The 26,459-nt window shown below is 41.8% G+C and overlaps 1 protein-coding gene across 1 annotated transcript in view; it reads right to left on the reverse strand.

Annotated features, from left to right (window-relative positions):
• The window catches only part of LRIT1 (leucine rich repeat, Ig-like and transmembrane domains 1), a 59,649-nt gene that overhangs the window by 15,652 nt on the left and 17,538 nt on the right, over nt 1-26,459 (reverse strand). The window contains exon 4 of the mRNA XM_030204981.1: nt 11,597-11,902. Within this exon, the coding sequence (XP_030060841.1) occupies nt 11,597-11,902 (306 nt within the window). The remainder of the gene's footprint in view (nt 1-11,596; nt 11,903-26,459) is intronic.

Genomic DNA, 26,459 nt, shown 5'->3' on the forward strand with positions numbered 1-26,459 from the left:
GCATAGACAGTCCATTATTTCCAATAATCTTTTCTATTGCTTTCAATAGCATTTGCTATTGTTTTGGGTGAACCAGTGACTCCACCTACTACCAGCAAGCTCCACCTACTGGCCTCAACCCATATAATGGGCTAGATAGCCCCATACCATCTCCTATTCTCAATCTAATCTCCTTGGATAGCACTGCAAGACTACTGTTAAGGGTCATCAGCGCCATTTTAAACCTGGCTCTGGTAAGGACATGAATGATTGGGGATTGCCCTTGCCCATACCACTAGAGACCAGGGATATGGAAAGGTAGGCCTATGGGGAGACTTGCAGGTGGGGCAATCTGGACTTTGGGGTAGATCTGAATTCAGGGATCACCTTCCTGTTGGGGGGGTACATGACTTGGGGGACCTTTTAGGTTGGAGGAGTCTTCAGATTTGGGGCTATGGAGAGGAATTTGTGGTAGGGACTCAGGGGACAGCTCTATTTGATTTTGCCCGGTCCCTTTAATACTCCTAGAACAGTAAAATAACCATAGCTTTTTGCTGCTGTTAATTTTCCAGCTATAATGCCACCACAAATTTTTCAACAAACCTATGGGGCATGTGTGATCCATCCAAGGCTATTGAGGGAGTTAAGAGAGGCTCTGATGGATCCTCTTAAAGATTTGTTTATTAGATCATTGGAGATAGGGCAGGTTCCAAGGGATTGGAGAAGAGCAGATGTGGTCCCACCTCACAACAATGGTGACAGAGAAGAAGTGGGAAACTACAGTCCAGTAAGCCTCACTTTGGTGGCTGGAAAACTAATGAAGGTGCTGTTGAAGGAAACAATAGTGAGCTTTCTAGAATCCAACAGTTTGCAAGATCTGAGGCAACATGGCTTTACCAAGGGGAAATCATGCCAAACAAATCTGATTGGTTTTTGACTGGGTGATCAGAGAACTGAATAAAGGATACGCACTAGATGTAGTCTGAGTGGGCTGAAGTTAGGACCAAAAGTGGTGAACTGAATTAGAGACTGGTTGACATCAAAGGGTGTTGGTAAATGGAATTCACTCAGAGTAAAGAAAGGTGGCTATTGGAATGCCTCAGGATTTGTACTGGGGCCAATTCTATTAACTTTTTCCAAACAGCATGATGATTTTCACCCTGGAGAGAGTGATCTACAAAAGTAATCTACAAAAATTAGAAGAATGTTCTAATGTTTGGTAGTTAAAATTAAAATGTGCAGAAATGCACAGTGATGCACTTGGGGAGTAGGGCAAAAGGATGATTTGCAGGGACTGAGAAAGGGATCTTGGGGTGACTGCTACTGAGGATTCACAGCAGTGAAACGATGTGAAAAGGTGGTGGCCATAGCTAGAAGGATGCTAGGCTGCATGGAGAAGGGCTTAACCAGTAGAAGAAAGGAGGTGTTAATGCCCCTGTTCAAGTATCTGGTGAGGCCCCACTTGGCATATTGTTTCAGTTTTGGAGGCTGTATCTCACTAAGGACATAAAAGACTTGAAGTAGTTCAGAGGAAGGTGACAAAAATGGTATGGGGATTGCGTTAAAAGATGTATGAAAAGAGACTTGAATACCTGAATATGTGTAGGAAAGGATGAATAGGGAAGATATGATACAGTTGTTTAAATAGTTGAAAGGTATTCATATATAAACAAACCTTTTTCAGATATGGGGAAATAGTAGAATTAGAGGATATGAATTGAAATTACAGGGTGGTAGACTTCAGAGTATCATTAGGAAACACTTTTTCATTGACAGTAGGGTAGATGCCTGGAATACCCTCCTGGTGGAGGTTATAGAGATAAAAACAGTGACACAATACAAAAAAATGCAAGAGGATAAACACAGAAGATTCTTATATATAAAGAGGATGAAATCAAATCAAACAAAAACTTAAATGACCTCATGGCTGGAGTACACTTTAACAGCAACTCCAGTAGTTGGAAAGTGCCTGCAATACCCTCCCGGGAGAGATTGTAGAAAGAAAAACAGTGACAGAATCTAAAAATGCTTGGGATAAACACAGAGGGCTCAATATTCAGCCTGCGTCCATCAGTGTTTGCTGTCCACCACCAGCGTTAAACCCAGAAATTCAATAGTGTCCCGGCTCTGGCATTGAATTTCCAGGTATAGGAAGCTGGCTACAACATAGCCGATTCAGGGGCCCTTGTACAGAGGTGCGTAGGCACCTCCGTGCATCCAACATGAGTCAAATTGGCACTACTGCTCGACTACTGCATGCCCCGGGCGGTAATTTCATTTTTGGCATGTGCCGAAAATACCTGGCGGTAATTGGCAGTTAGTGCGAGCTGCATGCTTACCACTCGGTTAGTGCGTGAGACCTTACCACTAAGTCAGTGGGTGGCATTGAGGTCTCAGGCCGAAAATGGATGTGCACTGGTTTTCATTTTACCACATTTCCATTTTCTGACATGTTAAAAAATCCAATTTTCTTCCAGGCGCGCTCAGAAAATGGACCAGCGCATGTCCAAAACACTCGCCTAACCAGCACAGGCTACTTTTGGGTGCCCCTTAATAAAAGGGCCCTTAAGTGCGATATTCAGCACTTATCTGGCAATGAAGAAGCACATATAGGACTGCATTTTATCCTATTTGTGCAATTATTTTAACCAGTTAATTGCTAACTCAGCCCCTGGAACACTCCCAAAATACCCAGTTTCATCTTGAGCACTAACCAGGCATGTTCAGCTGCACTATCCAGTTAAATGCTGCTGAAAATACCTGGTTAGCCTCAGACGGGTGATTTAAATGGCTAAGAGCCTCTCCTGGCCATTTAAATCATTTTGAATATCAGGACCAGAGACTGTCTTTCTTCTATGTTTGTGCAGCACTGCGTACGCCTTGTAGCGCTATAGAAATGCTAAATAGTAGTAGTAGTAGTAGTAGAGTATCCCTGAGGATAAAAATTAAGTCAAAACAAAACTTAAATAACTCATGGATGGAGTATGCTTTGACAGCAGCTTTACTAGTCGGGAAGTAAGGTCAGTGCCAGGCTAACTTCTACTTTCTGTATGCGAAAAGTGGTAAAGACAGATCAGGATCAAGTATGTGTATTTTATATCACATTCATATCATGCACAATTTAGCTAAATATGTAAATGAATCATTTGTGTCTCCTAGCTAAGGTTCGCAGAAATGAGTGCTGTCTTGGGAGTTAGTAGCTAAACCATTTCTGTTCTGCAAACATTTTGCTGTTTGGGACAATCAGGAATTATTTTGAATAGGAATTGACTTGGCATGAACTATGGACTGAATAATTTGTGATTGGACATCCAAGCATCTGTTTCTTTCTCTGTCAGACTGTTTCTTTGCAATTTGTCCAGTAAGTGGTATCATAAGCTATCTGTTTTCTAATATCTCGTAGATTCCCTACTAGTGATTGGTGACCCAAAATTCAGAAAAGGTAGCCAGCACTCTCTTACGAAGGGATAATGAGGCTTATGTGTATTTTAATAAGCCTAATAATACAGTTTGTGCAAGAACACTTTATTATGTGCTAATTAATCACGTAATCAAAGCTTTTCAGACTCCAAAGTCTGAAATTTTCCAAAACAGGACAACATTTAAGCTATTCATGTGACCAGCCTGAACTGTTATTCACCATTGCTTCTTTTCCAAGCTCAAATTGGATGACACAATCTCTCAGTGAGCATAAGAAGATTAACTGGCTTACTTGAGGTCACAGGGAAATCAATTTTCAAAGCAATTTATACAGGTATTATAAAAGTAGGGATATGCATTTGCTAGTGCATATTTGGTTTCTTAGCTTGTCTTAAAAAATTAGGCTCACAATTGCTTTTCTGAGATATACTAGAAAATGGATGATATGAACTCAAGTATTTCTGGCAACAAATTTGGATCATACTGCTAAATGTGTGTTATCCATGTCAAAAATGAGAATGTACACTACCTCATAACTCCACCATAGTAGGAGCCTTCCCCCCAGATTTTATAAAGGTCACTCAAAATTGGCGTCCAAATTTGGGCACAGATCCCAGATTCATGCAGAAGCTAATTGATCAATGAGGTGCCAACAATTGGAGTTAATTGATACTTAATTGGCAAAAATAATGTTATGCACATATCTGTCCAAACCCCTATGCTAGAACATAGGTGCCCAAATTTCATAGCATGCAACTCAAAAGGTGGTATGGCCATGGGAGGGGCATGAGCGGGTCAGGGGCGTCCCCAGAAATTAGGCACCATGTTAAAGAATACTTGGATTTCAGCACCCAACTGCTGTCAGTTGGGCTTGAGGTTTTACACCAGGTTTCAGCAGGTGTAAATCCTCAAGCCCAAAGGTAGGTGCGGGAATCCACTCTAAGCGCTATTCTCTAAAGGTTGCTTAGTGCTAAGCATCCTTTATAGAATTGGCACTTACCTCCGGATTCTATATATCACATCTAGTATTCTGCACTGAAATCCAAGAGTATTGTATAACAATGCACATATCTTAATTGGCTTAACAAGCTAATCAGCATCGGTAACAGACTTAACAAGCAGTAATGAGCACTAACTGGCAAGAATTAGAATTTATGCACACAACTCACTAAGTATATTCTGTAACACAGAGCGCCTAAATTCTAATGTGCACAGGCCCAACGGGGCATGGTTCTGGGCAGGGAAATGAGCATTTTATGGGTGTTCCAAAATTTGCATGCACGGTTATAGAATATGCCCCTCTGTGCCTAAATCTACGTGCCATGTTTTCCTTGGTATAAATGGATGCACGCAGTTCTAGGCGCTGGGATATCAACTTAGCATATTGTGTATACCGCACCTAAATCTAGGTGCCGTTTATAGAATACGTTTAGGTGGAAATTTACTCCACATGCATTTTTCAGGCACCGTGTATAGAATCTGGGCCCTTGGCATGGATCTTAATGGCACCTAACTTTGAGCCCTGTTTACTAAGGCGCTTTAGCATTTTTAACACACTTACAATTAGTGCATACACTAACTATGTAGGCACCTATAGGGATATTGTAGGCACATACATGGTTAACGCACATACATGGTAAACGCGCATTAAAGACGCTAAAGCGCCTATAACATGGTTTAGTAAATAGGGCCCTTTGAGCGCTATTTACTGAATCCAGCACCTTATGTCATTGTACCATTGCTGGAGAGGGTATGAAGTTGCCCCAGCATTCAAGGTTTTTAGACCAGATTTTATATTATTTTACAATGTGTTTGCTGGTGCAGATTAAACTTTCTTGAGGAATATTTCCTAATGAGGGAAGTGCCTCCAAATGGGTTAGTTTTGTGCTATTTGGAGCACATGGTTTCATCTTATCATACTAAACTGCTCTTGAGCTTGCTTTTGACTGTCAATTTGATAACTGATCATATTTGGAAACAACATACTCCTTCCTCTTTAGTTGGAAGGGTGAATTACACATTAAGAAGACCTGTCCACTTATCACAACATTTGGTCTTCTTTTAATCAATTTCACTTTGATTTCTTCTCTCAGCTAATGTCGGTGGTTGATAACAGTTTTGTCAATGTTTTGATAACGTATGCCCTCTAATTCTTATAGATTGCACTCTTTTATTGTATGTTTGCCTGTATCAACATTTCTTTGGTTTTTCTAGCTGGGGGGGGGGGGGTGGATCTTTACTACAAAATTATCATGCAGTTTGTTTTTTATTTTCTTTGTTCTCTACCTGGTTCCCATGTGAATTGGGCTCTATATTACTGATACATGGGTTATTATTGCAGTGCTGTAACTGTCTTCTCTTTTTGTTGCAGTTAAAAACTCAATAAAAGTTATATATGTTATAAAACAAAACGTTTAGGGACCCTTTTACCAAGTAGCACTAACCCCAACACAGGGCTTTCCCCACATACTGAGGCCACTTTTAGCGCTGCCAGTATAAGTCACATTTTTCTCTTGTTTCAATAATGAGTCACACGCTAATTTCCCCATTAGTGTGTGGCCATTAGCATGTAAACCCCTACCGCCACCTATTTTGCAGGCAGTAAGGGCTCACGCACTAACCACATGCTAATCAGCTAGTGCATGGCAATGTAGCTGCGCTAACTGATTAGGGCAGTACACACCAACTCTCTGCCCCTGACCCGCAAAAATAAAATCTATTTGTTAGCATGTGGGGAGCGTGCAAGATGCCAAAATTACCGTGGGATGCCTCAGCATGCCCCATGGTAAGGCATTAAAAGCCGTGGTAAGCATGCATTCATGTTTACAGTAACTTAGTAAAAGGACCCCTTAGGGATCTGTTTTCTGAAGTGTAGTAAGTTTTTTCCACTTACCACACGTTAGTTGCAAAATTTAACTTGTAGTAAGTGCAAAGCCTGTGTAGTAAATGTTGGAATTATGACTAGTATTTGCAGGAAATCTATGGCACAGGGCTGACACTTAGGGGTAAATTCTATAAATGGTGCTTATATTTAGGCAAAAACAGCCACATGAAGTGAAGGGACACTGACCCCTATGAGTGCAGCAGCAGAAGTCAAGAGAGTAGGGTGGAAAAAGTGGTTCTTCCAAAAACACAATGGAGACAGGAAATCTTCAAACACAGTATTTCAATAAATACACCTTGGAGGCTCATATTTAGGTGCCAGAAAATAATCTGTACAAAATGGTATTCTATATAAGGCACTTCAGGCTGAGCACCCTTTGTAGAATACTGCTTTGAATCGATTCTTGCACCTAACTTTGAGTGTGAGGATTTATGCCTGCGCTGAAACCTAGTATAAATTCTGGTGTGCAAGTTGGTCACATAACCTTGGTATTCTATAACACTGTGCCTAAATATTTAGAATGCCTCTGACCCACCATGCTCTTCTGATGGCCACACCCCCTTTTGGGTTACACACAAGACACTTTGGGTGTGCTGCATTATAGTTACATATAGAGGGGCATTTTCGACCGGGGACGCCCATCTCCGAGGACGGCGCCCTGAAGGGGTGGGGCCCACCGTATTTTCGAACGAGATGGCCGGCCATCTTTCATTTCGATATTACGGTTGGGGCCGGCCAAATGTCAGAGATGGCCGGGTTTGAGGTGGCTGGCCTCGGTTTTCGCCGATAATGGAAACCGAGGCCGGCATCTGAAACAAGGCCAAATCCAAGGCATTTGATCATGGGAGGAGCCAGCATTTGTAGTGCACTGGTCCCCCTACATGCCAGGACACCAACCGGGCACCCTAGGGGGCACTTCTAAAAATTAAAAAAAAATTAAAATAGCTCCCAAGTACATAGCTCCCTTACCTTGGATGCTGAGTCCCCCAAATTCCCCCCCAAACCCACTCCCCACAATTCTACACCACTACCATAGCCCTTATGGGTGAAGGGAGGCACCTACATGTGGGTACAGTGGGTTTTAGAGGGGGTTTGGAGGGTATGGGCCTGGGTCTGCCTGCCTGAAGTCCACTGCACCCACTAAAACTGTTCCAGGGACCTGTATACTGCTGCGATGGACCTGAGTATGACATTTGAGGCTGGCAAAAAAAGTTTTTAAAGTTGTTTTTTTTGAGGGTGGGAGGGGGTTAGTGACCACTGGGGGAGTAAGGGGAGGTGCTCCCCAATTCCCTCCGGTGGTCATCTGGTCAGTTCGGGTACTTTTTTGGAACTTGGACCTGAAAAAAAGAGACCAAATAAAGTGGACCAAATTCTCGCCAGGGACGCCCTTCTTTTTTCCATTATTGGGCGAAGCCAGCCATCTCAAAGCATGCCCTCGTCCTGCCTTCGCTACCCTACCAAAGCACCCCCTTGAAGTTTGGCTGCCTCCGTGACGGAAAGCAGTTGGCGCCGGCCAAAATTGGCTTTCGATTATACCGATTTGGCTGGCTTTAGGAGATCGCCGGCCATCTCCCGATTTGTGTCGGAAGATAGCCGGCGATCTCCTTAGAAAATAAGCTGGATTGTTACATAGTAGATGACGGCAGAGAAAGACCTGTACGGTCCATCTAGTCTGCCCAACAAGATAAACTCATATGTGCTACTTTATGTGTATACCTGACTTTGATTTGTATCTGCCATTTTCAGGGCACAGACAGTAGAAGTCTGCCCAGCACTAGCCCCTCCTCCCAACCACTAGCCCTGCCTCCCACCACTGGCATATAGGCAGATGCATACATAAATCCAAATTAGGCCCAATTAAGTGCCAATTAAATCCAATTAAGATGAATAACTGGTTGTTAGTGCCCAACTGATTAAGTAGTTTGTGCACCCATTTGGGCTCTGCACCCAAATTTAGGCAACCTATATATAGGGTTACCATATGTCCGGATTTACCCGGATATGTCCTCTTTTTGAGGACATGTCCGGGCAACCGGGCGAGTTTTGCCAATCTGCCCGTTTGTCCAGAAATCCGGACAAATGGGCAGATTGCTAGCCTCCCCTCCCCTTAATTACTACTGCCCTGGTGGTCTAGTGACCTCTTCGAGGCAGGAAAGAGCCCCCCTCTTTTCTGCCTGGAGCGCTGCTCTGCATGCATCCTTCCTGTTCCTGATCTCGGCAGCGATTCAAAATGGCCACCGAGAGTTGAAGTGACCTCGTGAGACTTCAACTCTCGGTGGCCATTTTGAATCGGTGCCAAGATCAACAACAGAAAGGATGCATGCAGGGCAGCGCTCCTGGCAGGAAAGAGGGGGCTCTTTCCTGCCCCGAAGAGGTCACTAGACCACCAGGGCAGTAGTAAGGTAAGGGGAGGGTGTTGACAGGGAAAGGGAGTGATGGGGTGTGTGACAGGGGGGAGGGAAAATGTGATGGGGCAGAGCGAGGACGTGAAAGGGGGCAGAGCAGGGTGTGAAAGGGGCGGGGTATGAAAGGGGCGTGGCATGTGTCCTCCTTTTGGGGGTACAAAATATGGTAGCCCTACCTGTATAGAATCTGGAGGCTACTGAATGGTAAATGTATCACTAGATATCTCACAATAAGTGCATCTGCAATATTTGGTGATGATGCATTTACCTTGGCCCACAATGCTAAAGCAATCTAATCCAGATCATCCTCTCCATAACCCCCACTCCACTAAGAGCATCACCACACCCTCTCCCCACCCCCAACTACCCAGCTCTTACCTTCAGCACTATCTCTGTTAGGATAGGGTCAGGACAGGAACAATCCCCATATGTTCTTGCCTCATTGTGATCCTATGATCAGAACTGCAGCTATGACCGCTAGCAGTAGTCTCACACTACCATGAAGTTTCAAGTTGCCAAATAAAGATGTTTCACCCAATCATGGTTTGCTTTTTGGGGTGTGGGGGGTAGAGACTGTGCCATGCTAACTGTAGTTGATGTAGGTGCACTTATCACCTCCACTTGAGCAAGTGTTATGTGTACCATACTTTCTACAACAGTGACAGTGCATGGTAATTTACCAGGTGCTAACTGTAAACATTGTCCACACCCTATCTCCGCCCATACCACTTTTCCCTCTCAGCTGTCTGGCAGTCCTCCACCTACAGACCTGCCTGTAGGGGGTGGTGTTTCAATATTGTGTTTTCAATCACTAAGGACATGCAGGTTCCCCGGAAACCTGCAGAGCTTGCCTGTCCCTCATTATTGAAATTGTGTTAATGAAACAGCACTACCCACTGGCAGAACTGTAGGAGGAGGACTGCTGTACAGCTTGGAGGGAACAGTCATCCACACCTGTTCCCACCCCAAACTGTACAAAACAGTTAGCACGGGTGTTTTACTGCACTTGCTATTTTTCACATATGCTAAAACCTGCACTAACTGCTTAGTGCACCTTAATAAGCGGGCCACTTAGGGTGCACAAAATCAGTTTAACATGCATTAACCTATGAATTAATGAAAAAGAAATCAATTAAGATCCAAGGAAACAACAGGACATGCAATCCGCAAAATCCAAAGTGGCAAGAAAAAGGAGCAGATTACAATAAGAAATGTTCCCTATAAATCTTTATTCTTGTAAGGTCTTAAAATAAAACCAAATAAATCAGACACTGGCCATATTTCAGGGTTGTGTCAGGGGATAGATAACTGGTGTGCAACAGACACCCTACCTCCTTGGTTCAGAGCTGTAAATGGAACCATCTGGCTACTGGTCTCCTGCATATGGTGTCCGCCGTCTGAAAAATCTTACTTTTTGGCCTTCAATCTCACTCCTTGATATGGTAAATCTCACTTTTTGGGATGGTTCACCCTTGACAACTCTGTTGCTGTGTCGCAGCATCATGCCCTTTTTTGGTTTATTCTTAGTCACTCACTCTGGGGCTCTCTCAAGACTTAACCTCCTGTTTCATGAAGCCACACCCTCTTTTTGTCACACTTGCTGGAGCTTTCACAAAACTTACTTCCTGTTTCACAAGAGAATCAGCAAGTGGGACCAAAAATAAATGCAAACAAACAAAAAAAACCTCACAAACCGAGGGGCCCTTTTACAAATGCATGCTGAAAAATGGCCTGTAGACTTGTGTTTTGGGTGTGTGCAGAATCATTTTTGAGCGCACCTGTAAAAAATGCCTTTTTTATTTTTGCTGAAAATGGATGTGCATCAAAATGAAAATTACCATGTGTCCATTTTGGGTCTGAGACCTTACTTCCAGCCATTGACCTAGTGGTAAGGGCTCACGTAGCAACTGGGCGGTAATGGTCTACTCTTGTAAAATTTCAATTACCTCCCAATTACCGCCCACACGTGTAGCAGACACACATCAAAAATGAAATTACCGCAAGTGCCACGGCTACTCAAAATTGAGGCACCTTGGGGTGCGCATAGGCGCCTACATGGCTTAGTTAAAGGGCCCCCTAGAGAATGTGACTCCATGAAACAAGAAACAAGTCTCATGGTTTAACCATGCCAAGGAGTGTGATTTAAAGGGAACTTTTCTTATTGTGATCTGCTCCTTTTTATCACCATAAAAAAATCAGTTAATATACGTTAAAAAGTTATAAGGTGCATTATGTTTTTTATTAATACAAATGTGTAAGAGAAATAGAATAAAGGTCCAAATATAAAAAAGAAAAAAAGTCCAAAAAATGTGAAAATGAACTAAAATCTTTTTCCTGTGCATATTCCTACTAAAAAGCATTTTACTTGGATTAATTAACAGTCTGAAAATTGCCCTCCCACTGAACAGCTAACTGCCAGGGTTTCACAAACACATGTACTGCTCTGAGAAGAGGAATTTCTGACATGTTTAAGTTGAGAAAGGAAAATTAAAAGGGAAGATTTCATTTTCAAATCTGTACTTGTACTTTTTCAGTTAAATTCTACCCACTGAAGAGCAGGTGAAAGTGGCCACATGTTTAAACCCTAGTCAAGTTTGAAAGCAAAATTATGTATATGCAAAAAGTAGAAAGCCCATGAGAAAAAAGGACACACAAACGTTGTTTATCCCAATGTGTAGGAAATGGAACCATAACCTACAATGTGATAGCACTGTAATTACTAGGCTATTAAAACAGAAGCTATGGCATATCAAAATTTTAGATTGAGATTTATTTGAGCTCCATCCTAGAAAAGCAAAATCAGTTACAAAAATGTTTCAGTAAGCATATTTTTTGATACAGAAGCTATGAAGACAGATATCGTTCAATACTAAAGAAACGGTCATCAGAAATTTCATGACAAGCTCACCTGTTCCATTAATTTGAAATCCATCAGCTCTTCTCCAGCTGAGCTCAGGAATGGGTACACCTGTGCTACCACACGGCAGTAACACTATATTGCCCACGGTGACCTTCATTTTTTCCATAGACATATGAACCACTGGACTTTGGCATTTCCTCAGTTCTACTTGGCTGAACAAGACTCCAGAGAGACTCTGGGGTGCAAAACATTGCAGTCTCGGTTCTATAAATGCTACAAAAGGGGCACGGGCATTCAAAAAGTGCACCATATCATATAGGCTACAGTCACATATCCAAGGATTGTCCTGCAAACCTGCAAAGAGAAATCATTATTAGTTTCCTGCATACCACATGTGCACAGCAGTATACAGAGACACATGGGAGACAATCCTATAACAAGGTGCCACCATTTAGACGCTGTAATAATGCAGGTAGCCTGTGCGTGTCATTGCAGAATGCTAGTATAAACTAACATCATTGCATGAAAATGTAGATGTGCACATTTATGATTAGATCTATGGCTCAGGTAAACACTGTTCCCTTTAAGCTGAGCGACAGTCCTCCATTGTGGCCAGTGGGAGTCAGTGCTTCAATATTGTGATTTAAATTGATAGGGACAGACAGGTTCCCTGGAGTCTTGCCTGTTACTCTCTATAGAAAATGTGATAGCACCCTCACTGGCAGGATTGAAGGTGGAGGATTCCTGCTCAGCTTAGAGGAAACCATGCAGGCAAATGGTAGCACCTAAATGTGACATTTACATGTGCAATTTACAGTAATCTGTGAGTTACCTATGAAAACATTGGCCCCACCTATACACTGCCCATTCCCCTCCCTGTGAATGTCTCTCTAACAAATTCTGCTGCACGACTAATATTCCGCCAAAGTCGCTATGCTCATATCAGCCCTCTCCTAAAGTCACTTCATTGGCTCCCTATCCGTTTCCGTATACAATTCAAGCTCCTCTTATTGACCTATAAGTGCATTCACTCTGCAGCCCCTCACTACCTCTCTACCCTCATTTCTCCCTACACTCCTTCCCAGGAACTCCGTTCACTAGGTAAATCTCTCCTAACTGCACCCTTCTCCTCCACCTCTAACTCCAGACTCCGTTCCTTTTATCTTGCTGCACCTTATGCCTAGAATAAACTTCCTGAGCCGCTACGTCAAGCTCCATCTCTAGCCGCCTTCAAATCTGGATTAAAGGCCTACTTGTTTGATGTTGCTTTTGACTCCTAACTTTTCACTTGTTCGTAACCTTTATCTTGTCTTCCTCTCTTCAATAGTCCCTCATCCTTATGTGTCCTATCTGTCTGTCCTACCCTTACCCTTAATTGTCCTGTCTGTCTGTCCTAATTTAGAATGTAAGCTCTCAAGCAGGGACTGTCTCTTCTTCATGTTCAATTGTAAAGCGCTGTGTACGACTGGTAGCGCTATAGAAATGATTTGTAGTAGTAGTGTAGTAGTAACAATTATATGCCATTTAAGAGCATAATTACAGAATAGTGCTTAGGTGTGCAACTTCCATTTATGCATTTCAGTGTACCCTTACCTGCATGGATGGCAATTTTCTATAAAATTTAAGACAACAAAAGGCATTTAAATTTAAGTAACCTGATAAAGAATGAGAGCTTTGGAGTGTAATTTAATAGAGTACCTATAGAAATTTTAAAATAACTTTCCTACTCGTGACCCGCTGAGTGAAAAAATACCAAAAGCGGGGTTACAAATAACAGAGATAAATGCTATAAAAGTTTGGAGGGGTAAATTTGGGCAACATTCAATTTTGAAATTTGACCATAGTCTATAAAGAACATAGTCAAAATTTTGTCCATAACTTCCTACGGATTACAGAGATATAGATGTTTTAAATTTCCTATTTTTCAAATGCATTTTTCCAAAAACATACTTTTTGAAATTGATAAATACTTCTCATTTTTTAAAGATGTAATTAGTCCATAAGGCTGAAATTTTCAGTGATTATGCAATGGATATCTTGTGGTATAAATAAGTCACATACCCCACTTTTGGTACCTTTAGCATATCAGGTCACATTTTCATCCGGATTCTGTATAGCATGACTTTAGTTGCGTACACAAATCCGTTCATATTCTGAATTGCGCATGCAACTTAATTAGTTAACAAGCCAGTCAGCTCCTATAATTGTCAATTAACAAGCAATTATTGACACTAATTGACATTAATTAGAATTTATGCGCACAATTGTCTAAGTGTATTATGTAACGTGATGCACGTGAATTCTAAGTTGCATAGTTGAAAAGCGTGCACGGTCATGGGTGTGGAATGGGAGGATCATGGGTGTTTCTAATATCTAGGGGTCCTTTTATGAAGCAGCCGGTAAAAGCCCAAAAAATGACCATGCAGTGAGATAACTCTTACTGCATGACCATGCGGCGGGGAGCCCTTACCAGCACCCACTGAGGTGGCGATAAGGGCTCACTTTCTAAACCGGTGGTAACTGGGCAGCATGCAGCAATGCCCAATTACCACCGGGTTACTGCCGCATAAGCCATTTCCAGAGGTTTTATTTTTTTTCCCCCAGAAATGGCATGTGCTCGAGGCAGGACTACCGCTGGCGGCCGCATTGAGCAGGTGGTAGTCCCAGAATAGTGAGCAGTAAGCCCACTTTGGGCTTACTGCCACGCTGTATAAGGGCCCATTGTATAACTGCCCACAACTAAATTTAGTTGTATGGACAGGCGCGTGGCATATTGTATAAACCATGCAGAAATTTAGTACATCTAATTTAAGTACATCTAAATGTAGGTGTACTTTATAGAATATTCCTATGTGTATATTTTTCAGCACCGATGTTTTAGGCATGATATATAGAATCTAGCCCTTTATGTCTATTGTTTAAAGGCACTATTAACAATAAAGACCAAACATAGAAAAGAATTCTTTATAAAAAGTCAAAATATGTATTCCGTATCAAAAATATAGGGAGTCAATATTCAACCATCGGAGGGTGAGCATTTTGCTTACCACCGACAGCTTTATTCCTGTATATTCAAATCCAGGACCTGTGCGGGCTTCGGCTTTGCATATCCAGTTTTTAAAATCTTCTTTATTAAGTTTTATCAAATGATGAATAAGAAGCACAATACCATATGACCATATATGAAAAACAATTTCAAGAAACAACTCCCAAATCTCCCCCCCCCCCCCCATCCACCGTCTATCAGCAAAGAATCTAGTCAGCAAAATAATATCTATAACATCATAATTTAAAAAAATACCAGGAACCTGGCATCCAGTTCCAGCTTTTAACATTGTAATGCATTCAACAGTCCACTGTGTAATCAAACAGTCCAGAGTCCAAAAACAGGGTCCACATTATTATGAATTGGGCAATCTTTTTACGACTGGCTCCCAAAACGGAAAGGCGCTCCATCCAAATCAAATGGTGCATTTGATTCCTTCATGATTGCAAAGATGGAGGCTCCAGGTGGATCCACTGCAGGAGAATGCTACGTCTTGCCATCAAACATAATTTCTGGATGAATAATACCTGTTCCTCACTAATCAGTTCCAAGTCATCATCAAGGCCAATAAAGACAACTGTTGAAGAGATGTTCCAAGTAGTCCCACAACACAACCCAAAAGTGGGCAATATCCGGACAGGACCACCAACAGTGGATATAAGTACCATCCTGTCCACATTTGAGACATTCTGCAGGTCTAGTAGGGCATATTTTAAGCACCCGGCTAGGACTCGTATAAAGGCGGTACAACACTTTGTAATGGGCTTCCCTACTTCCTCCTTTGTTTTTATTCTTCCTTTTTTTTCTTTAATATTATTTAATTAAAGCAAACTATACATATTAGAGGTTTCCTTAGCTTCGAGAATATGTTGTTTTTCCTTATGCAGGCTGTATATTGTACTTGGATGTATTTATCTTTGATCACTGTAATAAAGACCTTGATAAAATAAAAAGTAAAAAAAAGAATGCCATGTAAAATCCCACACCCCTTCCCTGAACATCCCCCCCTGCAATCTAGGTAGACCCCCCCCCCCCCCCCCAGTCTACCTGATGTCCTGGTGGTCCATGGGGTCATTGGAAGCAGGAATGAAGCCCTCTCACGCCTGCCCCATGTGACCTCCCTAAGAAAATGGCTGCTGCAACCTCTCTTGGCAGTTCATGGTACTACACAAAGTAGCCTGAGAGGTTGCGGCAGTCATTTTCTTAGGGAAGTCATGCAGGTCAGGAGTGAGGGAGCTTTGCTCCCCCCGATGACCCTATAAACCAGCAGGGACATCAGGTAGGCCTGGGGAGGTCCTACCTAGACCGCAGGGGGTTGGGGAGTGGGATGATGTTCAGGGAAGTGGGTGAGGATTCTACATAATGGTGAGCTGGAGGAAGGGAGGAAGAAGGGGGATTTTTCAAGGGCCAGGAAGAGGATTGGGGGGGGGGGGCTTTACAAAGAACAAAAGAGTTATGTGGGTCCCAGCTGATATTTAACGAGCATCGGTCAAATTAGCTCTGGGATATTCAGTGTCAGGGCTTGGGCATGGCCCAGCTCTGAATATCTGGAGCTAATGTGGCCAACCACAGTCACTGTTTTAAACAATGCTGGCTGCTGCCAGCTTATCAGCCGACATGTTTGTATGATGATATAATTGTGTTTTGTTACACTGTATATTACCCTATATTTTATTTTTGATGTATGACCATTTTAGAAATGTAAATACATTATATATATTTGATAGGCAGTATATTAGATAAAAATGAAATAGGAGATATCATCAAGGGCATGACATATCCTACCAGGAAGCAAGATTTCCAAATTTGCAATTAAAATTCAACAGAGTATATAACAGTGCCTTTTTTTTTTTTTTGCAAGCTGTGTAATCAAATAAAATTACAAAACCGCTTCTAACATCTTTATTTTACATTGCAATGATTTTAGCGCATACCTGACAAGAGGCAAATGTTTATTAATGAACCCTTTAACTTACAACAATTGTTCAAAGATTTGTGCTCAATTCCTGAACTTGTCACTTTATAAAGAGGACTTTACATTATGTATGAAGTATGAGATGTCAGTTGAGGTTGAATAAAGAATTTTTTTCCCTGTAATGGGGACCCTGAATAGCTTGTCAGTTCATCCATCGTTAAACACAGAGGTGGAATGAAATTTGTGGTGAAGCATTGATGTTTTCAGTTGCAGGCCAAAGATAAAATGCTTAGAAAATGGTTAGCTGCTACACAGCTGCTGTTTGTTTGATCACCTACTCAGTGGTTGATAGCAATATTAGATTACATTGTAATGTAGTTAGTACACATGAATTATTACTATTTTTTTTAACTTTTTGCCCCATACATACTGAGTAAAGTGCAATGAGGTTATATAACTGAGACTTAAACTGCTAGATGAAGTATTAATTTATTGTTGCTAATTTAGAGGTAACTATGCACATATGTAAAAAGTAAATGCATAGTCTTCTGTGTGCTGATTTGACTGATTTTCTAAGAAAAAGGGAAGCTATGGGTTCCTTTTACTAAGCCGCATAAGCGCCTATGCGCAACCAATGCACACCAATTCTGAGTTACCGCCCGGCTACCATTTGACCCTTACAGTAATTTCATTTTTGGTGCGCATCCGAAAAATATTTTTTATTTTCTGGCACACATCAGCTATGCGTGTCGTGGTATTTGGCGCGCGCATAGGTCATTACCACCCGGTTACCGTGTGAGCCTTTACCACTAGGTCAATAGCTGTCGGTAGATCTCGGACCCAAAATGGATGCGCGGCAATTTTCATTTTGCCGCATGTCCATTTTTGGTAAAAATTAAAAAGGCCTTTTTTACAGATATGCTGAAAAATGATTCTGCATGTGCCCAAAACACACGTCTACACTACCGCAGGCCATTTTTCAGCGCACCTTAGTAAAAGGACCCCTATGTGTAGGCACTTACATGTTCTGTTTCACACGTATAAATTTTCAGGATTACATAGTAACATAGTAGATGACGGCAGAAAAAGACCTGCATGGTCCATCCAGTCTGCCCAACAAGATAAACTCATGTGTATACCTTACCTTGATTTGTACTTGCCTTTTTCAGGGCACAGACCGTACAAGTCTGCCCAGCAGTATTTCCCGCCTCCCAAACACCAGTCCCGCCTCCTATCACCGGCTCTGGCACGGACCATATAAGTCTGCCCTCCACTATCCTCGCCTCCCAACCACCAACCTCTCTTCCCCCACCATTTTCAAAAGTATGTGTTTAAGGGGTCCTTTTATAGAGCTATGGTAAAAAGTGGCATGCGGTAGTGTTGGCGCGTGGTATTGCTGTATGCTGAGGACACATTTTCCACAACTGTAGAAAACTTTTTTTCATTGGTGTTCTTAATGGCTGTGCGCTAATTTTACGGCCATTACTGCCTGAGACTGCCAGTCATGCTCACTCCCCACTCACCACGGTAGAAAATAATTTCTATTTTCTAACATGGGAAACGGCGCACACTGAAACCAGAACTACTGCAGGGCATCCAGAAATGCCCCATAGTAGTGCTGTTTTGCTGTGCGCTATCCGGGCAGTATCCCTCCTACCCTTTAGTAAAAGGACCCCTAAGTGAAATCCCTCCCTAGCCCTGCCCATTTGGAATGCCTTTACATATCAGGCTCATTTTCATAAGTAAATTACTCTTTTACCCACAGCAAAGCTTTTGAAAATCATGTAAAATATTTCAGATGCAAAGTACATATTATAGATAGCTCAATATCCATTGCACGGTACAGCACAATATCTGATCATACATGTCTGAATTTAGTATTCTGAAGCTTGTCATGCTGTGGACCTCATATAACCCAAACCACCTAACAGTACATGCCTTTTGGCAGGGCTGGAATATTTATGACTTTCGGGCCTAATTAGGATTTTCTTCATATATGTATGCTGGCAATATTCAGCTATTGATAAAAATGAATCCTCAAGATCCACAAGATATTCTGACTGTTAACCAAAAGTGAAATCAAATTTTGGACTGGCTTGTGGCTCATATATTAAAATTGAACCCGATATACCATCTTTATGGACATTTGAATACTCAATTATTCCACTAGTAGATATAATTAAAATTCTGAGCATTGTACTGAAAATCAAACTGTCTTTTCAATCACATTTTTCTGAGATTACAAGGAAGACTTTCCATTTCTTCGATTGATTAGCTCTGTCTCTCACTATCCTTTCACTTGCTTTAATTCTTCATCACTTGAACTAGTGTAATGCTTTTTTCCAGGGGTTTCATCAACAAGATATTAGGCACCTCCAGTTAATACAAAATACTATGGTTGAACTTATTACAGGAATGGGAAATTTTGATCATGTCACATGGCTTCTCTGGAATGAGCATTGTTTGCCTGTGTTTTATCGCATAGTATTTAAAATACTGGTGATGACACATAAGATTTATTATACAGGAGAGTACTCTTTTCTGGTAGGTTCCATTATACCCTATACCGCGGGTCATACTCTTATATCTAGCCAACAGAATTTATCGGTAATTCCCACTTTTTAGGTTATTCACCTGGATACTATTAGGTAAGTGATTTTTGTTTTCATCATGGCTTCTTCTCTTTGGAATGACTTGTGAAACCAAATGGTTTCAGATGTCTTTTTGGAAGTTTAGAGTGGGACTAAAGACACAGGGCCCAATATTCAGACCGTGGGAGGCAGCCAACATAAGTGCTGCGATCGACGCTGAACCTGGCTATTCAATGCCGGGCCATTTCCGGTGACTGGCATTGAATATCTGATTTTTTGGGTGGGCTCAAACTTAACCGGGGTGGGGGCCATTTTTGCCACACACTGCAGCCCTTTTTTCTTCAGCGGGTAAAAATGGTTGAAAATAGCCATGGCCAAGCAGTAAGATAGATCTTACCACATGGCCATGTGAGGAGGAGCACTTACCATCACCCACTGAGGTGGTGGTAAGGGCTCCCATGCTAACCGAGTTAGCACCGTGCTAAAAATTATAGCCCTATTTTCCTCAGCGAGGGAAATAGTGTGTGCTGGAGCTGGAACTACTGCCAGCAACCGCATTTGGCCGGCAGTAGCTCCAGATTAGCATGCTATAAGCCCGCATTGGTTTTACCACCGCTTTGTAAAAGGGCCCCTAAGTGAATATTCAGCACTGGCTGGTTAAGTTTATAGATGGTCCGATGTGGCCGCTAAACTTAGCTGGTCAGCACTTTAGTATTCACAGATAGCCAACTATATCATGGGATATACCTGTTTTGCTGCTATGCAATAACTGCAAATGTTCAGCGGAGATAGCCAGATATTTCCCACTGAATATTGGTGATTAGTGGGCTACATGCTATTTAATCAGCCAGGAGCCATTCCTGGCCAGTTAAATAGTGCTGAATATTGACCAGATAGTTTACCCAGGCCTTCCTGTTTAGTAGCTGGATAATCTTGTACTGGTGGTAGAGTGGAGCATAGGATGCAGTAGGACAGTAATGTTTGTTTTGTACTTTTTCTTATATTCTCTTATAAAGATTGTAGCTTTTTTCTTATATATAATTCTATTATCTTATTTGATATTTGATTAGTGTAAACCCCTTAGAACTTATAATCTGTGGTATATCAAATGTTAATAAACTTATAAACTATGGAGGTAATTTGATATAGAGGGCATAATCGAACGCGAATGCCCATCTCTATGGGTGTCTATGTCCGAAAACGGGTAAGTGAAGAGGAGGGACAGACCGTATTTTCGAAAAAAATGGACGTCTTTTTTTTTTTTTTTTTTTTTTAATACGGTTTGTACGGACCAAATGCCATGGATTTCTTCATTTCTGAGCTGGGCGTTTTGTATTTTTAGCGATAATGGAAACTAAAACCGGGCAGCTCAAAAACATCCTAATCCGAGCCATTTGGTCGTGGGAGGGGCCAGGATTCGTAGTACAATGGCCCCCCTGACATGCCAGGACACCAACTGGGCACCGTAGAGGTCAGTGCGGTGGACTTCAGAAACATCTCCCACATGCATAGCTCCCTTACCACGGGTGCTGAGCCCCCAGCCCCCAGCCCCCTCCCCCAAAACCCACTACCCACAAATGTACACCACTACCATAGCTCTTAGGGGTGAAGGGAACACCTACATGTGGGTACAGTGGGTTTTGGAGGCCTCCCATTTACCAGCACAAGTGTTACAGGTAGGGGGGATGGGCCTGGGTCCGCCTGCCTGAAGTGCACTGCAGTACCCCCTAAAAGTGCTCCAGGGACCTGCATAAATGCAGGCCTCTAGGACTTGTTGCTGCTGTATAAACTTACCACACCAGTTGACACCTGAAGACTAATCGCTCTGAAAACGTCCTTTATTGAAATAAGCACGTTTACTCACAGTTAACTGAAGATCAGAGGTTGTGCCCCACTGGCAACGAGTCTCCCTGGTACTGAGATTAGCAGTAGGTCAGAGCTGGCAGAATGCTGTACAATGCCCTCTTTCAGCAACATTCAAGGTAAGAACTAGGTTCTGTAACGTGGCTAACACATGAAAGGGATCTAAAAGTGGCTTACAAATATGGCAACTACCTCATGGACTACCGGAAACAAAACAGGACACACTCTGACCCAGTAAGCAGAGAGAAAAGCACCAAGGGAGTAGAGCCTAACAACTACTAACATCGTGAGCATTTAACACAAGCTAGTGGAATCACGGAGCCCAATACCCTACACCCACCACAATGCATTGCTGATGTGACTCTGCAGTGCGCATAACAGAAAAGGTGTCACACTCACCTGAGACTCACATCAGAACCAGAGAAAGGCTGTCAGAGGATAGAACACATTCTGCTGTCATGGAGGTGGGTACAGCATTTGACGCTGGCATATAGGCTTGGAAAAAAGTTTGTAAAGTGTTTTTTTGGGGTGGGAGGGGGTTAGTGACCACTGGGGGAGTCAGGGGAGGTGATCCCCGATTCCCTCCGGTGGTCATCTGGTCAGTTGGGGCCCCTTTTTGGGACTTGGACCTGAAAAAAAAGGGTCCAAATAAAGCAGACCAAATTCTCATCAAAAACGCCCTTCTGGTTTCGATTATCAGCTAAAGACGCCCATCTCTCCTCGGCTGATAATCACGCCCCAGTCCCGCCTTCACCATGCCTCTGACATGCCCCCATCCACTTTGTTCGTTCCTGCGACGGAGTGCAGTTGAAGACGACCAAAATCGGCTTTCGATTATACCGATTTGTTCGCCCACGGGAGAAAGACGCCCATCTCCCGATTTGGGTTGAAATATGGGCGTCTTTCTCTTTCGAAAATAAGCTGGATAGTGCACCAAAAGAATTTTGGAGAGGATTTAAAGCTGCATATCTCAAACAGGATTTATAAAATAATAGGGAGGTTTTGGGGCCAATGATTGAAGAAAACGAGAGAGAACTTGCTATGACAGTTATTTGAACGTTATAGGAACCCAAATTCTCGGAGGCTTTTCCTACCCCTTAAGGAAATATTTAGACATTAGCTACAGTTATAGAGGTGCTATGCTATTGCTTTGGAATATTTAGGAAAAATGATCTTTTATTACAGTGGGACTATCCAGATGGAGCCAGATTGTTTAGAGGGAAATTTTGGCAGCACTATTGATATAGTGCCACTGAAAATTCACAGATAGGGGACTTATGCATTTAGCAGCAGCTGCTAAATATGCAAGTCCCTTGAATATTGGCCTCATACTATTACTGCAGTATAAGTTGCCAATGTCCAGCTGTACCAGCTGTACACTGCCTTGCATGAATCTTTTCATTAAAGTGGTTCATAAATCTTAATAAAAGATAGAAATATATTTTTGAATAATGTTAGAATGTGGAAATCAGCCAGTTTAGCTGATGAATATGTCATGTTATTATTCAAGGGTCAATTTTATTTTATATACCATATATTCTAATGAAAATAGCGGATAACATGAGGAAGGACCTAGAAAAGCATGAACAATGGTCCAGAATTTAGTAGCTAAAATTTAATACTAAAAATAATGTTATGCATTTGGGCTGCAAAAACCTGAGGGAACAGTACAGTTTAGGGGATGAAGAACGTTTGAGTAGAAAAGAAGAGCAGGACTTGGGTGTGATTATATGTGATGATCTTAAGGTGGTCAAATTGTTAAAAAAAAAGTCAATGGCAAAAGCTACAAGGATGCTTGGATGCATAAGGAGATGAACGGCCAATAGGAAAAAAGCAGTGATGATGCCCCTGTATACGACTCTGATGAGACCTCATTTAAAATATCATGTACAATTCTGGAGACCCCCCCCCCCCCCATCTTCAAAAAGATAGAAACAGAATGGAGTTGGTCAAGAGGGTGGCTATTAAAATGGTCAGTGGTCTTCATCATAATGTATTTGGGGACACAGATTTCAATATGTATTCTTTGGAAGAAAGTCGGGAGAGGGGAGATATGATAGTGATGTTTAAATATCTTCATGGCATCAATGCACAGGAGGCAAGTCTCTTTCAATTGAAAGGATGCTCTGGAATAAGGGGACATAGGATGAAGGTGAAAGGGGATATACTTAGAAGTAACCTTATAAAATACATCTTCATGGAAAGGGAAGGGAAAGAATATACATGTAGGGCTATACTACCACCTGCCAGGTCACAATGATCAGACAGATGAAGATATGTTAACAGAAATTAAAAAGCTAGCAAATTTTGTAACAGTATTATAATGGGTGATTTCAGTTATCCCAATACTGACTGATTAAATGCCACATCAGAGAATGCTAGGGAGGTAAAATTCCTAGACATAATAAATGATTACTTCTTGGAGCAACTGATCATGGAAATGACAGGAGAGGAGCTATTTTAGATCTAGTCCTTAGTGAAATGCAGGATTTGGTACAAGAGATAATGGTTTTGAGTGCCCTGGGAAATAGTGATCATAACTTTATCAAATTTGACTTAATAACTGGAGTGCAGTCACTAAGGAAATCTATAGCAGCATTTAATTTTCAAAAGGGAAATAATAATAAAATAAGAACAATGGTAAAGGCGAGGACTTTAAATCAGGCATGGACATTATTTAAAAATACCATTTTGGTAGCCCAGACCAGATGTATAAACATGTGGAAGTCACTGCTCACCCTGGGATTCGTGGCATGTTGCTACTATTTGGGTTTCTGCCAGGTACTTGTGACCTGGATTGGAAACGGGATACTGGGCTGGAAGGACTATTGGTCTGATCCAGTATGGCTACTCCTATGTTCTTATATATTCCATGAATTAATAAAGGTGGAAAGAAGAGCAAATGGCAGTCAGCATGTTTAAAGAGAGAAGTGAAAGAGGCTACAAGAGCCAAAAGAGCATCTTTTTGAATATGGAAAAAAAGATCAAAATGAAGAAAATAATAAGCAACATAGGCACTGGCAAGTTAGATACAAAGCATTGATAATGAAGGCCAAAAAGGAATATGAAGAGAAACTTGCCTTGGAGGCAAAACCTCATAGTAATAACTTTTCAGGTATATTGGAAGCAGAAAGTCTGTGAGGAAATCCATGGGACCATTAGATCAGCAAGCAGTAAAAGGAAACTCAGGAAGGACAAGGCCATAGCAGAGAGGCTGAATGGATTCTCTGCCGTGGTCTTTACTGAAGAAGATCTACCTGTACAGAGATGTTTTTCAAGGATGATGACGAACCTGGAAGATGTACTGAGCCAAATCAACAAATTAAAAAGTAATAAATCACCTAGACTGGATGATATACACCCCAGAATACTGAAAGAGCTCAAATATGAAATCGCTGATCTGCTGTTAGTGATCTGCCCTGACATTAATATTGTCCATAGTAGCTGATGATTGGAGGGTGGGCAATGTAATGCCTATTTTTGAAAAGGGATCCAGGGGTGATCCGGTAAATTACAGACTGATATGCCTGACATCAGTGTCGGTAAAAATAATGGAAACTATCATACAAAATAAAAATCACTGAACACATAGACAAACATGGTTTAATGGGACAGAGTCAACATGGATTCAGCCAAGGGAAGTCTTGCCTCACCAGGCTGCTTCATTTCTTTGAATACATGAATAAACATGTGGATAGAGGTGAGCCAGTTGATGTAGTATATCTAGATTTTCAGAAAATGTTTGACAAAGTCCCTCATGAGAGACTCCTGAGAAAATTAAAAACCCATGGGATAGGAGACAATGTTCTGTTGTGGATAAGGAATTGATTGATGGATACGGTAAGGTTAAATGGCTGATTCTTTCAGTGGAGGAGAGTGAATAGTGGAGTACCCCAGGGATCTGTACTGGGACTGGTGCTATTTAACATATTCAGAACGATGAGTGACACAAATTTTCAGATGACACAAAACCATTCAAAGTTGTTAAAACACATGTGGATTGTAAAAAATTGCAGGAAGACCTTAGGAAGTAGGAAGACTGAGCATCCAAATGGCAGATGAGATTTAATGTGGACAAGTGCAAAGTGATTCACATTGGGAAGAATAATCCAAATCATAGTTATTTGATGCTAAGTTCCACTCTAGGAGTAAGCACCCCAAGCAAAAGATCTAGGTATCATCATAGACAATTTGCTGAAATCTTCTGTCCAGTGTGTAGTGGCAAACAAGAAAGCAAATAGAATGCTAGGAATTATTAGGAAAGGAATGGACAATCAGACAAAGAATATTATAATGTCTCTGTATCACTCCATTCTGCAACCACACCTTGAATATTGTGTGCAATTATGATCACCATATCTTTAAAAAGATATAGCAGAATTAAAAAAAGTTTAAAGAAGAGCAAAAAAAAATGATTAAGGGGATGGAATTCCTCTCACATTAGGATAAACTTAAGAGATTAGGGCTCTTCAGCTTGGAAAAGAGATGACTGAGGGAGGGATATGATAGAGGTCTACAAAATACTGAGTGGTGTAGAATTATTTTTCAGCGCACCTACAACAAATGCCTTTTTTGCTGAAAATGGATGTGCGGCAAAATGAAAATTGCTGCGTGTCCATTTTGGGTCTGAGACCTTACTGCCAGCCATTGACCTAGCGGTGAAGAATCCGGGCAGCAATGACCTGCATGCATCAAATGCCACTTGGGCCGCATCCGCTATGCCTGCCCGAAAATAAAAAAATACTTTTTCAGACATGCATATCGGACGCACGCCAAAAATGAAATTACCGACAAAGCCACATGGTAGTCGGGCGGCAACTCCAATTTGCTGCACGTTGGATAGACGCTTAGTAAATGGGCCCCTCAATGAATAGTTAAGCTCTGGAGCTTGTTGCCAGAGGATGTGGTATCAGCAGGTAGTGTATCTGGGTTTTAAAAAGGTTTAGACCAGTTCCTGAAGGAAAAATCCATAGTCTGCTATTGAAATAGACATGGGGAAAGCCACTGCTTTTCCCTGGGATCAGTACTACGAACCTTGCTACTATTTGGAATTCTGTCAGGTACTTGTAACCTGATTTGGCCACTGTTGGAAGGAGGATACTGGGCTAGATGGACCATTGGTCTGACCCAGTATGGCTATTCTTATGTTCTTACGTGGTGAGTTTGTGGAACAGCCTTCTGGTGCAGGTAGTAAAGATGAAAGTTTGGGATAAGTACATAGGATCTCTAGGGGATAGGAAGAAATAGTAGATGGAATTAATGGGCAGACTCGATGGGCCATATGCCCCCTGATATTTAAAATCATTTAACCAGCCTAGAATGGTTCCTGGCCAGTTAAATGGTACTTAGCTGGCTATCCAGCGATATTCAGTGGGAGGTAGCCGGCTGTCTCCCGCTGAATATCACTGGTTAGTGGCTAGTGGATAGACAGTTATATTGCCCGATATAACTAGCTATCTGTTGATTTTTCAATGTGAAACCCTGGAATATTCTTTG

This window comes from Microcaecilia unicolor, chromosome 5 (genome assembly GCF_901765095.1).
Source record: "Microcaecilia unicolor chromosome 5, aMicUni1.1, whole genome shotgun sequence".
Lineage (NCBI taxonomy): Eukaryota > Metazoa > Chordata > Amphibia > Gymnophiona > Siphonopidae > Microcaecilia > Microcaecilia unicolor.